This window comes from Coccinella septempunctata, chromosome 7 (genome assembly GCF_907165205.1).
Source record: "Coccinella septempunctata chromosome 7, icCocSept1.1, whole genome shotgun sequence".
NCBI classification, from domain to species: Eukaryota; Metazoa; Arthropoda; class Insecta; order Coleoptera; family Coccinellidae; genus Coccinella; species Coccinella septempunctata.
The window spans coordinates 11,580,893-11,595,098 of record NC_058195.1 but is presented as its reverse complement, the minus strand read 5'-3'; the positions used below and the strand labels follow the sequence as shown (position 1 = coordinate 11,595,098).

Below are 14,206 nucleotides of genomic sequence, written 5' to 3'. Positions count from 1 at the left end.
CACTGCGACCTGAAGGTCTTTTGTGCCCCATTAGAGCTGTTCTCGCCATCAGTCTACAGCTCGCCCTCCAGGTCTAGAGTTCTAATGAACTCCAGTATCTGGTATGGCTTCAAGGAGGGTACTCCCTCACTTCTACAAGTTTCTTGTCCAAAGCAGGCTAGCAATCGCCAACACCAGGTGTTCATCCTCCCTACACGGAATCGACGCTCGTCGTTTTCTGCTAGGCCCATTCTCAGTCATTGTAGAATGAGAAAATTCAGACCAAAAAAATGGTACATTTTCCTTCGCGCGAAAAATGCTTTCCATTCCACAAAGGAAAATCCTTAAGGGTTGGAAAGACCAAGTGGAGGGAGAAACGCGTACCTGTCAACATAAACCAACCAATGCAACGCGCCCGTCTCACTGCAGGCCGCGATTTATTATTGTTTTTGTGGCGCGCGCACGTTCCCGTGACCTAGGGACGCACGGCGTCGGAGCCGTCTAGCAGTACACACCGGACCTGCCGGGTTAGTTATATTTGACGTACGCATAGTCACGGCCAACAGTCGCAACAGATTCGAAGCGCGCGGATGTTTGTCAATTGTAGATCGCAGCAGCACAACCACCATCAGAGAATTGCTCAGGCACCACGTAGAAGAAGTTACAACATGAGCGATCCAGTTCAATTTTTCGAGGGGGTCGAGAAACTCCTAGAGATATGGTTCGCGTCGAGTGACAAGGGAAATCTATCGGCCGATCTGAGGAAAATACCCAGGTGAGCACCTCACACACGTCACATGCCGGTTTTGACAGGTATCGATTTTACCCGAGCCCCTTTATTTACATCCTTTTCGATCTGCGAGTAAAGCACGACGATGTTTTGGCGTGAGTAATGAAAAAAAATTTCTTCCCAGGAAGGAGCTGGAGAGACTGCTCAAGATTGTCAGGTGTGAAATCATCAGCTTCACAAGAAACGAGCAGATAGACGCCTATGTACTTAGGTAAGTTGCGAAATGATCAAATTAAAATGGAATAAAACGATAAACAAAAATTGTAAACAAACAATAAGATTGTCATAATAAACAAACGCTTAAAGCAGGTGTGTGGATGTGCAGGGGTCGTTCTAGAACATTCTAAAGTTATATCAATGTGATGACTTCGTACTTCAAAAGACGGATTTCGTATTAAAACTTGGTGTGAGAACGATTCGTTGAGCGTCCTTGGAAGCTAGACCAATTGGTTTTTATGCTTCCAATAAAGCAATTCAGTTGATTCTCACCAACAAATTATTTTTAGATAACACATGAACTGTTACATCTTACATGAAGTGCGGAATATCGTTGTCCTTAGATCCTATTTCTCGGGATCGTTGAATATATGAATTCAATGAGGGAAATCAAAAATTCAGATGAGTTTGGAGAAAAAAACATCTCAATAACTGAGGTAACCCTTGTACCTTTAGTGATCATCCCAAAATAATTGTTATTACGAAATAGAAAAGCTATAAAAAATTAAAATAGGATAATAACAAAGTTCCAACATGTTAGAAATTCATGGATAGGTAATCATTGAAAAAACTTTCAATAAAAAGAAAATAATATGTAACAATATTCAGACTAACTCAGATGAAAATCCTTATAATCTGAGAATACCAATGTTCAAATAAATTATAATGAATAGTTATGACAAACGATCAATAAACTTAATTCATACATGTATAAGGAGACAATGAACAGGCGTATCTTTGAATATCAAGATTTTCATTCGAGATAATTTATTGAAAGGTATCAAGTGTGATAATTTATGTCTGGTTGTCGACTGATTCAGAGCCATAGACAATAGTTCAATTGTGAAAATAAAATCATTTGAATTACTCCAAAAGCACGATGAGTCGGGAATAAAACCAAAACTGCTCTCAGAAATACATAAAAAAGACCTATTTGATTGGATATTACCATCCAATGTATAGTTGGCCCAAGATTTTTTCAAATTCTTGAAACTACGTTTTTCACATCCATGTCATGGTGCATCCACCAAATTGAGGCTTTTCATCTGCTTCTTCCAGCAAGCAAGAAAGCTTTTGATAGAAAAACTGTTAATTACTTTCCAATAAAACAAGCATCGTTTTTTCATCTTTTAGATAACTGAAATCACAACCTTTCGAAAGGTAGAATCTTTTTACCATGGTTAAATAGATAAAAAAACTATAATTGAAACAATTTTCGTCAATTATTCCTTATCATCTAGCTCTGAACAGAGAACGAAAAAAATTTTATAACTGAAAACCTAATATACAGGATGTAAATTAATAGTTGCGAAAAAAATGTGAGGGGTGATTATAGGGGACAACCACGGAATTTTATTTCAATTGTCTTCTCGGTCTTCACTTCTATTTCTGTTAGTTTCCTGGTTTCTCAGAAAAAAATCAAAAATGTGTGTAAGCAGGGGTTGCCCAAAAAATATATGAAAGATTCACGCTACATTTTGAGGTGGAATCACCCCTTACATTTTTTCGCAAAATTTCTTCATTTGTAATTTACGATTTGAATTTTTTTTGATGCTTTTGGTCTAGACAAACTTTTGAGTGATTTTCTAGTTTGCATAAATTCATGTAGATCCCCACATATTGAAACTAAAGAATAATTAATTCCGCTGATTGACACAATCAATTTCAAGTGAATATCAACCCATTGTTGAAGTTATTAGGATAAAAAGTATGATAGTCATCGAATTCAATTATTAACATTATATTCTCAATTTTTCGGGTTATTAATGATTTTCTGGGATATCTAGCAACGCTGCTGAACGTCGGTGACGTAACTGTGTTCAAATTTCGAGAAATGCGAATAAAAATTGGGTCAATAACACCTTTCTGATTCCGCACAGCTGAACGATATCCATTTTACGAACGAGTTGTAGTATTTTATCGTTTAAACAAACAAAATAAGCACCCACTGGGAACTTCAATTATTCATACGTTGATCTTTGGAGTTAAACAAAACCGTGTTTTGGCCTTCGCTGTTTTCACTTTTCAAATTTCACTCTTTTTCATCGCTGTTGAATAGTGGCATATAACGTTTCAAAGTTTTGGAGCTCGTACTTTGAAGGAGATGAAGGATTTTTTTAAAAATTATCGAAATGAATCTACCAAACTTTTCTCCAGAATAAGAAAACCGATGGTAATGTTTTGCTACCACTAGATCATCATACGTATTTTGTACGTTTTATAAATTCCTTATTTCTTTCTAAATCCCTTTTTTTCTCAATAAAATTAAGTTAAATTTCAGCGCGAAAATGTTTCATGAACCCATTGGATGGGAATATAATTTTGTATCGATTTTAAAACATAAGTCTGCTAATATATAAATATAATTCCATATCTTCGCAATTGAGTCCTACATGTTAAGTGAAGTGAATTGGTACTTAATTTTCAACTAACCATGCACTAGATCATCAACCTCCTCTACTCGCATACAAAGTGTATTATGTAAATCTCATATTTCGATTGCAAACATGTTTCTCCAATCATGACTGTGTGAAATTCGATCATTTTCGATTTTAAAACGAACATAACTCTCTTACATGCAACTAAAATTATGACTTTTGTACTTGTGTTGAAATTGATACTGTTGATACTGAGTATTTTGGAAGAATTTTTATAGCTATCAACGATCTGTGCATGGAATGTACATTATGTAATAATTTCTCAAGCTCAAAGTGAAACAATCGAATTTGCGACGTTCAAGATCATGATTCCATTAACCACAAACGCAAATTTACATACATTTCCAGAGCATGTTAACAGTATGACCACAATGTCGGGAGAATCGAGAACAGAAAGAAAAGCGTTAGCCACAGAACAGACCCTTGGGGAATTTCCAAGCGATCGATGAATTGTAATGGAAATTATAATTTCTATCTCTCTGAGATTCGTCACAAATATAATGTAGAGCAATTTACAGGTATCGCAATGAAGCCAAAGCATTTCTCTCCATTAGAGCCCTTAATCTCTTTGACTGCCATATTATGACCCATATCTTATGATGGGCAATACAGTTCAGATGCTCGAACTTCGTAGTAGGTTTACAGGCTTACAAGCCAAAGTATTACCCACAAATCAGAGTCCTTTGTATTTGAAAGCCATACTATGACCCATAGCTTATGATGGGTCATACAATAGCCTTCGTAGTTGGTATTAGGGCTAACAGAATGAATTATTAACCACAACGACAATCGTTTGAGCTTCCTGAGTTACATATTCACCGGTGTGCTTAGATAGATGAAAGAATTTAGATGTACCTTGGTACCTGCAAGACAAATATCAACTTTTTCTTTTTCTCCTATGGCATCTCTCCATACAATTTAACAATTTTCCTTTAGAGTCAAAATCAACTTGTTTATATACCGGCTTTTTACCAATAATAACAATAGCACGAGTTTCATGAGTGACGAATCCGTCTTTTGAACGTTACATAGTTGGTGGAGAGCTCGCTCGTCGATGGTCTAAAAATACTCCCGCCCAATAAAAACCGTCGTTGCGATCTCGGCCAATGTAACAACGATTAAACACTTCTTGGGCATGTAACAAATCGGAACCCACGTCTTCTCTCTTTGCGACTGCGAGCTGAGCTGACCTTGCCCTTGGCTTATTGATAACTGCCACAGATTACAGAGTAGAATAGATCTGACACTCACGTTCTACGATGCAAAATACAGTTTATCCCGCCCTCAGCGCCCCCATGCGGCTGCCACCCAACTAACCGGGAGAAATGTCGGTATAACTGGAAACTGCAATCGCATGGCGCGAAATTTAAATTAGCCCATTCACTGGTATTTTAGACGTCGATAGTATAATATGGATTATTAGGGCGAATTTTAAGGAGAAATAAAACTTGTCATGAAAAATATACATATAATGATATACCCAGCACAGGAAAAAAAAATATGGAAATACATAAGCTATAATTATGGCAATGAATATATGAGCAGAGGTAAAATGTCAATAGGGTCACATATCTTCGTAAGACAATAATTATAATAAACAGTAATAATATTGTTCATAGGAAATGAGGTTGAAATTATTATATGTTCAGAAATCTTCAACATTATCCAAAAAGGACACAATGTTTGTTGGGAGTCGGCAAATCGGAGAAATCAAAAACAGCATGCCAAAGCTTAGAATGCATGAATAATTTGGAAAAGAAAAAATTAGTTGCCCAAAGACCTATGTGGATTTTATATTTTCCTGCAGGAAAGATTTCAAAGTCTCTAAACAACGACTCCCTGTTTTATCTTCCTCACAGTTAGATCACCAGGAATGCACCGACATGAAATTATTAATAACTAAAGTTTTGAATGATGAAATAAAGTGTTCAACATTTGGGTTATTATTCCTTACTCCATGTGGTCTAATGTACCCAAAAAAGTTTACTAAACAATCTTGATTGAAAGCCCCAGTGAGAATATATTTAAAGTGATAATCATTGAACCATTTTTTGTGTAAGGTAAAGGAATGCGTTCAATGTTGTCACTATATTCTTCAAAGTGGGCACCACAATGGATCTTTTCTTTCGAGGGCAATAAAATGAAATACTGTTGAAAATTTGTATCGCCTGCTCCCAAACAACATTGTGTTCTGTTTGAATACTAACCGTCTTCTTTAAGAGTTTCGCAGTGGATGTCCAAGCTCTGGATACATTCAACGAATCAAATAACTTATCCAAGAATAGTATAAAGTCAGCAGTGTCGATAGCCTCTCTGTGAAGCTGAAGCGGATGCTTGATTTCTAAAAAGGAAAATAGTAAATTTTTGTATTATTATGTTTGAAAAAAATACTTACCCCATTGAGAAATGAGCTTCATCATTGACCCCACGGAGTGGCTTAATAACTGACTACACAGTTTGACTTTCATTTCCATTAACACAATTTTTCAAGGGTTTGGTTGGATTGGTTTAAGTATAAACGATTAATGTTATAATTACGTGGTTCTTTGAATCAAATATTTCTCACAAGAAAATTGATTTCCTGATAAAACTGTCGAGTTCAATAAATGGGTATTTTTAATTTACTCCCGTATAATATCTCCAATATCTCGTTTGTAAACAAGAATTTGCATTAAAGCATTTTGACATTGACACTGTTGGCGTTCACAAATCCAATATGTCAGAATACAGTAATCTGTGGAGAATATGATATATATTTTCGTATGCAGTGCCACATAGCGATTGATTGCAGAACTAAAAACCGTATTTGGGGTGGGGGTAAGGAAGTGTCAAGCCCCTGATAACTGCGAAATCGATTTATGTCTGATTCAAGCGCTCGGCCGTTTCAGGTGCCATAGATGGGCATACCGATTTGTAACGTGTGTAGATTGCGAGATGCGGAGACTCTGGAAGTCCTGTATCGGCCTCCAAGAGGAGATCATGCATTTCAAATGCCTTTAATACTGTATATTTTCATTTGAACGATTGCGAAGAGCTCTCACGTGACTCTTATTTAGAGACCACCTTTTCGGCTACCAGAAGTGTCAAAGGTGACTTAATCGTCAACCAGTGACAAGAAATCTGATATTAGAAACACAGGAAATGCTTGGATTCATTTTAATCAAATGTATAAATAAACCCCGAAACAATTCAGATGTGGCACAACATTTTTCGCGATACCCGTGCGAAAATAAACCCGGGAAGTGTATCGAATCATCCTTAAACCTCGCAAAACAATGAATCAGTTAAGAGCCACAATAAATAGGTGTATCAAATTCGCATAATAACTGCTCGGCCAATCGTTTAAGTTGAAACACGACTATTCTAAAGGCATTTCGAAAACAATAACAGGAGAAACCACAAACATATGCAGTGTGCACCTGCTGATGTTGGCGATTTGTGCAATTCCATATCTCTTCCTGGAACTCGCTATCGAAGTGACCTAGGTCCTAGGAAATTCCTAATGGCATTGTTTATGGCTTAGATTTACGCGAATTGAGCTATCTGCGGTTAAGAAAAATTGATAATCGATTGAATACTGTATCAATTTTTAGTTTGAATCAGTTACGCAAATGGAACGTGCATGCTGTACTGAGTATAAAGTCATTCATTCATTGCTGTATCCCGTTACCGAGAATAAATCTACAAAAAGACTCAAAAAAAAAAAAAAATATATCCTCCTTTGACTGAAGAGACCCAACCGTGACCTACAGATCCTTCCACACTCCGAGCATGGATAGTCACCAACCAGATCTGGCCGCCGAAGTGTTCTTCTCGAGTCTCCATTATAACAGTGGATCAAAGCCCTCCACTGTGATCTGTCTAACGCTAGTAGTTCCCAATTATGATTGGCATTAACTGATTTTAGGGATTGATGTCTTAAACCGCTTATACTGGCCTCCTGGTTTCCGAGCTCCCTCTGTGAATTCGCCATACAGAGCTATTTTGGGGAGTCTTGTGTCTTGCATCCTCAGAATGTGGCCGCTCCATCTAAGTCGGGCCCTCGTTACTTGAGTCTCAATTGTTATGCAACTCGCACGTTGCAAGACTTCTGCATTAGAAACTTTGTGGAACCATCTGATGTGCATTATTTGTCTTAGATGACGTTGTTGCGTTTGTTCAAGCTGTTTAATATGTCGCCTGTAGGGCGTCCAGCTTTCGCTTCCGTAAAGAAGCGTTGGGAGGACCACTGCTTTGTAAAGAGCTGTCTTGGTATTCAGATTGAGGTCGTGATTTTGAAACAGCTTCCAGAATGTCCGTGATGCCGAATTGATACGGTTGTGTATTTCCTTGTCTAGGTAAGCCCTAGTATTTATGAAACTTCCCAAGTGTTTGAACTGCTCGACCTGTTCTAGAGTTTCATCCTCCAGGCTGATATCTGGTTGAAGGCTTTCTGGCGGACTTACCAGGATTTTGGTTTTGTCGATATTAAGTGTAAGGCCTAAAGCTTCGTATATATGTTTATAGGGGTCTAACATTATCTGTAGATCCTCTCTGAGCTGCTAGCTGAGTATCGGACAACTAGCTATTGTCTGCGTAAGCTTCAGAAGAAGGCAAAGCACTGCAGCTCATATATCATGGATTTTTCAGAAGACTATTCTTACTGGTACTCTTTTCCTTCGCGACTAGTGCATACTCGTACCTTTTCCAGTATTTCTTTCCGCTGCTCGTTTGCTAGCAGTGCACACTCTATTGTTTACTCGTACCGTTTTCAGACATACTGCTCGTTCTATTGCCCATAGACTCATTCAATCTTTACCTTTGTGTTTACTCGTCTGTTTCATGATGATTACCCGTACGGTTTTCGGTCTTCAATAACACTCAATTCTGGTAGATATTCAATGACATTAGCAGTGGCTACTCCCAACATTTTCAAGCATTCTTCCTGCTGCTTATATGAAGCAGAAGAATCTACTCTAACTGTTTCTCACCTGCGCGATAGGAATTGTTCGTCTGCGCTGTTCATCACTCATCTGTTTGGCATACTCGTATGGTCTCCATTTTTTCACTGCTTGACTGCCCTACAGAAAATGACTCGAGCTGTGTTCGTTCGAGGTCTTACCTTGTCGACTTTAGACGAACTGGCTCAAACAGTGCTGAGGTATGGTTTCGGTAGTGCATCGGCAGAATGTGACTGCTCATACACAACTACCAATGAGCAGTCACATTCTGTAGCACTGCAGCACTGCTGCAACTTCCAATATCCAAGTGTTTACTTAAAGAACAACACACACGATGATGATATGGTAGATAACCACGAATAAAGAATTGTTGCATCAAATCCTCTAACTCTATATTCTGAGTTTCTAACACTCAACAGCATCCCTCAAAACGATTTTTTTTTCAGCGAAAGTTCGATGTTCATCTCCAAACGTCGCTTCATACTGAAAACTTGCGGGACAACTACGCCACTCCTGTGTCTGGAGCACCTCCTCATACTGGCCGAGCAATACGCTGGATTCACCGAGGTAGAAGATGTTTTTTACTCCAGAAAAAATTACAGGAGACCCGATTTACAGATGACGCCACATAAACATTTCGAGCAAGAGGTGAGAAAGTTCCATTTTGATACCGGATAATTGTTGTGTGGGAATTGTTGGAAACGTATTAGTTGTCTCATAGATCTGATGAGTATTTTATACTGAGCCTTTCGCATGTATAATCTCCTCTGTCATTTCTGTTCAGGTTGAATAGTACCTCCGACCCTACTCGGTCATAAGCTGCTGAAAATTGTGTGGTACAGGTACAGTTGTTTATTCGTTATACAATAACCATAATGTCTGGGTTACAGTGGGTTACGAAATTCTTATTTAACAATTTCGTAGTAAGATATCTTGTATTTACTAAACTCATGTGATTGGTTTTTCAGTGCCAAATTGTTTCTATTGTTGATTTTTTATTGGGGTACATGATTGCGAGAACTGACGATAAACATAACATATCAAGATATGCTCAGAAAGCTTAAGGGAATGAAACTTATATGCATGCCCTTCTGTCGTCATTCTTCATTCCAGGATGAATGGCTTTAGACTTCAATAGGTATTTAGGAAATATTAGTTATCACATCATTTCGCTTTCAATCTTTCAGTCAGTTAGTCAGTTAATGTTGGGGAGCAAGAAATCCATTACTTTTTAGGTAGATGGCTGTAGTGATGGATATCTAGTAAAGTATCTATCCAACCATTCGAAATATGTGCTCGTTGGGAAGGTGACAACGTGTTGAAACAATTCTCTTGCTGTTTTTTGTGTGGTCCATTCAGTTGTCAGCAGAGAACGCTGGCTGTGTGATTTAACGCCCTCAGCGTGGCCTGATTTACCTGAATATACGCTGTTATGTAGATATGTGCTCCCTTGTTCTTCAGAGCAGAAGACTAGGCAGCCAGTGTTCTCTGCCTGTAGGATGGAAGGTTCATGTGCCAGGGGCATACAGATCCTCGGTTTTGGTCCACATACCCCAATACCTACGTCCTTTTCTGATATAGATCATTTTGGTCCAAACTAAATATGAATATAAGCCCAGGGCTTCAACTGATATCCACAGCCAAATCGCGCTCAATTTAGCCGTTTCATAACACACCCAAGCTACACCCATTTCCCAAACTCACCTTCATTTCATCATCAGTGAATTTAAGGATCGTTTCTTCTTCAATCCAACTAGCTGAAACCCCAACTAAAATCGCTCTTCTTAGGTAAGGCTTCTGGACTCCTTGTTCTCAGATGGTGCAGCGTACTGTCTTGGTTCGGTAAACAGGGATTGCTGGTACTTGTATACTCTGAACCCGCCTACGCAGAGCTCTATAAGAAGTCCCATAACCGCCGAGGAACAGGACCAAACCTTGGAGATCCTCATGACAGACTTGGACGCCGACGTCATGTCCATATTCACCAAGGAGGAATGTTTGAACGCCACGGAAGCTACAAAGGTAAAAACGGTTAATTCTATAGACTGATAAAAGTAACTAACCCATTCGTTGATTTTTCAGAAGTCTGGAATCGATAAGATCATACCGAACATGGTCATAGATGACTTCCTGTTCGACCCATGTGGATATTCCATGAACGGGATCAACAAAAACGTAAGTTATTTTATCGAGATACAACTGAATGATCGATATGAATACATTTTCGTAGATTTAGATCTTTGAAATGTTTCATCTTCAGTCACTGTAACTTTCCACTTTTTTATTTGCATGCTAGGTCGTAACTGAGATTTCTGATGTGAGTATTGACCAGCATGCCACGTTCTAACCGCTTTTCACTAATTTCAATGCAAAATATCTTCTGACCAAAGCACATGAGGCTTTTATTCGAATAAATGTATACTTCATTTCAAGTTCAAGAGAACCGTAAAGGACGACTTCAATCCAAAAGTCAAGGGTGTGAAGAACTAACTAAGCTCAACAACATTCATAAATTTTATTTGATGACGTTTTATCGACGTTACCTTTAAAAGATTCCAAATCAATGCAATTTGCATCTTTTTAGGGTTGCTATATGACAATTCACGTAACTCCAGAGCCAGAATGCTCCTACGTCAGCTTCGAAACCAACGTACCAGCTGACTCTTACAAAGAAATAATTGGGAAAGTGTTGAACACCTTCCAACCTGGGAAGTTCATGATAACCTGCTTCACGAGCGAGGTAAGCTATAGAATATTTTTCTTGTAATGGACAAAACGAAAATTTCCGTTGGTATGGCAAACCTGATGTGCCCTAAATATTTCTCTTGCAGACCTCCAACCCTAAAGAAACCACCCGTGAGATGAGGCAGCTCACGCAGCTTGGAGAATACGAGAGGCAAGATCTTCAAACCTGTCATTTCAAGAACTACGATCTCGTATATGCCTTCTTCTGTCGTTTTCCCAGCTGAGGGTTTCAGGATAGGCAGCGTGAAAATGCAGCTGTCGTCACAGTACCCCCAACCTCCTTTTCCCCCACTCCAATCACCAAGATCCAATCTATATCCCTCCCACCGTCTCCCATAAAATGTTTACCATGCTTAAAAAACTCCCAGTCAGTATTTCTACTACAAAACTGTCAATATTCGAAACCTTATTCTTTTTACAACTCACAATGCTTTCCAAAGATCTTTCCAGGCATGCTCAAAGATCCAGATTATAGAAAATCCCCCAGTATTCATCACTTAACAGTTTATTCCGAAAATATCCTAAGAAATATGTTGAATTCGTTGTTAAAATACATGTTGGTCACTGAACAAAATTCTAAAGTTGCTACAAACGCCGATCTTTCTAAAATGCTCGCAAAACTGAACAAAAAAATCTCAGATGTTATCAGTGTGGTTGTGGAAATGTTGGAGTTGCAGTACAAATATTGCCTCACGAAAAAGTTTGAACGCACATTTCGAAAATGTATAAAGAGTATTTCGTACGAGGAAAACTTTTTATTCATGTTATTCTCGATGCTTTTCGTTTTATGTTCTGTCATTTTTATTCAAACGGAGTTTGAATCTTTGTTATTACTGTTTTCGTGGTGGAGGAACAAAATATCGTGAGAAACACTTTAAACCTTCGGACACTGTAGAACGTAGTGATATTTCTAATTGTGAGTGATCCACCTATGAGGGTGGAACACACCACGTTTTCTTTTTTGAAAATTCGATGTATACAACTAGAGTTATATTAAAACAAAATTGAAACAATCCTTATACTTTTCTCATGTATAAGTCACATTCAATCCTCAGAATAAGATGCTCCAATATTTTTTCGCACAACTATTAGATAGTGTTAACTTTTATTATTTCTCAAAATAAGTTTTTTTCTTTATAAAACTTTCTGCTGTATATAACGGATATTTCAAAAGTTTCAAAATCACTATGTCTCACTGTGCCAGAAGGTTAAGTCAATGCAGCGCAGAACTCATCCTATATATTTTCTTCAGAGAGAAGCGTACGAGATATTTCGGTTTTCTTTTTGTATTTAAAACGAAGCAAGGTTGCCATGGTCCACTGAATTGTATATTAAACCTTGAAGTTAAAGTTAGGTTTACTCATTTCCAATGTTTCTTATTCCATGGTGTTCGATGTACCTTGTTCTAGAGTTTCAAAGATGAGATTTTTAGGGAAAGAACTCCCGATGGTTGTTCTTTCGAGGAACTTTTTCAAAATACAGTGTCATTCCTTCGAGATTTGATACTTCGAAAATTTTTTGGAGACTGTGAATCTCTGACAATGCTATATGAACAAATACAGGTGATAAGTCAAATTATTAGTTACACTAACATATTTTGGTGGATTAAATTCAAGTTTACACTCCTCAAATTTCCACTTCTGTAGTTACTGTCTCTACAAAGTTCTGTACAGAATCGAAAATAATGCAGTTATTTCCCATTCTACTTCAAAATTCGTATTCAATAAATGGTAACTAATAACTTGGCTATACACTGCTGTCAGTACAAATAATGCTACAACAATGTATTTAATCTTGGCATGATGTTGATACTACCACCCTTGTGACCTCAAAAAATTGTTTCCAGACGACTGAGAATGATCGAGTCCTCCAAACTGTCAATCACAAATTTCTAAGTATATGTTAGATGTCAGTTACTTCGACATATCAATCTATATCCCTAATAAATAGCAGTAGATCGCTTCAAATTTGAGTTGAAAAAGATAAACCACTATACATATGTCCACAAATGAAAAGAATACTTAATTGTTGAAATTGTTGAATGTTAGTTGTGATTGATATAGTTCCCTAATAGCACACAACGTCCTTGGGACGTCCAATTCATGTCCATTTAACGTCGGAACGTCCATGTACTTGATTTGTATGTCCTTTGGACGTCCGTTTCCGGACAGTTTTAGGACGTCCAAGGTGGATATCCATTGTTAGTCCAATTTATGTACAATGTCCGTATCGGATATCCTTTGGACGTCCGTTTCCGGACAGTTTTAGGACGTCCAAGGTGGATATCCATTGTTAGTCGAATTTATGTACAATGTCCGTATCGGATATCCATTGGATGCCCGTGATGGACATAATACGGACCATATGACACATGTCTGTATCATGTAGTCCCAAAATGGTCCCTGACCGACTTAATACATGCAATGTCAAATATATGTCCTTACTGGATATCCATTAGTTGTCCGAGATGAACATAGTACGGACCATATAACTTATATATATATATATATTACATGGTCCGTATAACGTCCATCACGGACACCTAGTTGATATCCGGTAGGGACATCTTTTGAATGTCCATACCGGATATTCACTAGGAGTCCGTAATGGACGTAATATGGACTAAATAACATGTATATATTACATGGTCCGTATAACGTCCATGACGGACACCTATTGGATATCCGGTAGGGACATCTTTTGAATGACCATACCGGATATTCACTAGGATTCCGTAAGGGACGTATTATGGACCAAATAACATGTATATGTTACATGGTCCGTATAACGTCCATCACGGACACCTAGTGGATATCCGGTAGGGACATCTTTTGAATGTCCATACTGGATATTCACTAGGAGTCCGTAAGGGACGTAATATGGACCAAATAATACATACATGTATATCAATGAACACCAAAATTTAATATTATTTTTCACTAAACTCCATTTTTCCGCTTTGTAGTATATGAATATCTTATGAATATTATATTATGTATAACGTTATGATGAACGAAGACTAAATACTTGAGTTATTACTATTATAAAATAATCTATATCTGAGTTTCAAGACTTCAGTTTTAATTATATGGTATTTC

General features: G+C 37.8%; 1 protein-coding gene across 1 annotated transcript; it reads left to right on the top strand.

The window, feature by feature from the left end:
• The first annotated feature begins 484 nt into the window (after positions 1-484).
• LOC123316819 (S-adenosylmethionine decarboxylase proenzyme) lies at positions 485-13,113 on the top strand. The gene is made up of 7 exons (XM_044903061.1): positions 485-754; positions 894-980; positions 8,810-9,011; positions 10,152-10,385; positions 10,446-10,538; positions 10,948-11,103; positions 11,195-13,113. Exons 1-7 carry the CDS (start codon positions 570-572, stop codon positions 11,330-11,332), a joined length of 1,095 nt encoding a protein of 364 aa, XP_044758996.1. The 5' UTR covers positions 485-569; the 3' UTR covers positions 11,333-13,113.
• Positions 13,114-14,206: the final 1,093 nt, after the last annotated feature.

Bases quoted from the DNA above. Each gene is read 5' to 3' on its own strand.
- LOC123316819 (XM_044903061.1), top strand. From the start codon at position 570: ATGTTTGTCAATTGTAGATCGCAGCAGCACAACCACCATCAGAGAATT. The intron at 9,012-10,151 runs GTGAGAAAGTTC...CGCTCTTCTTAG, and splicing joins ATAAACATTTCGAGCAAGAG to GTAAGGCTTCTGGACTCCTT. The intron at 11,104-11,194 runs GTAAGCTATAGA...TTTCTCTTGCAG, and splicing joins TAACCTGCTTCACGAGCGAG to ACCTCCAACCCTAAAGAAAC.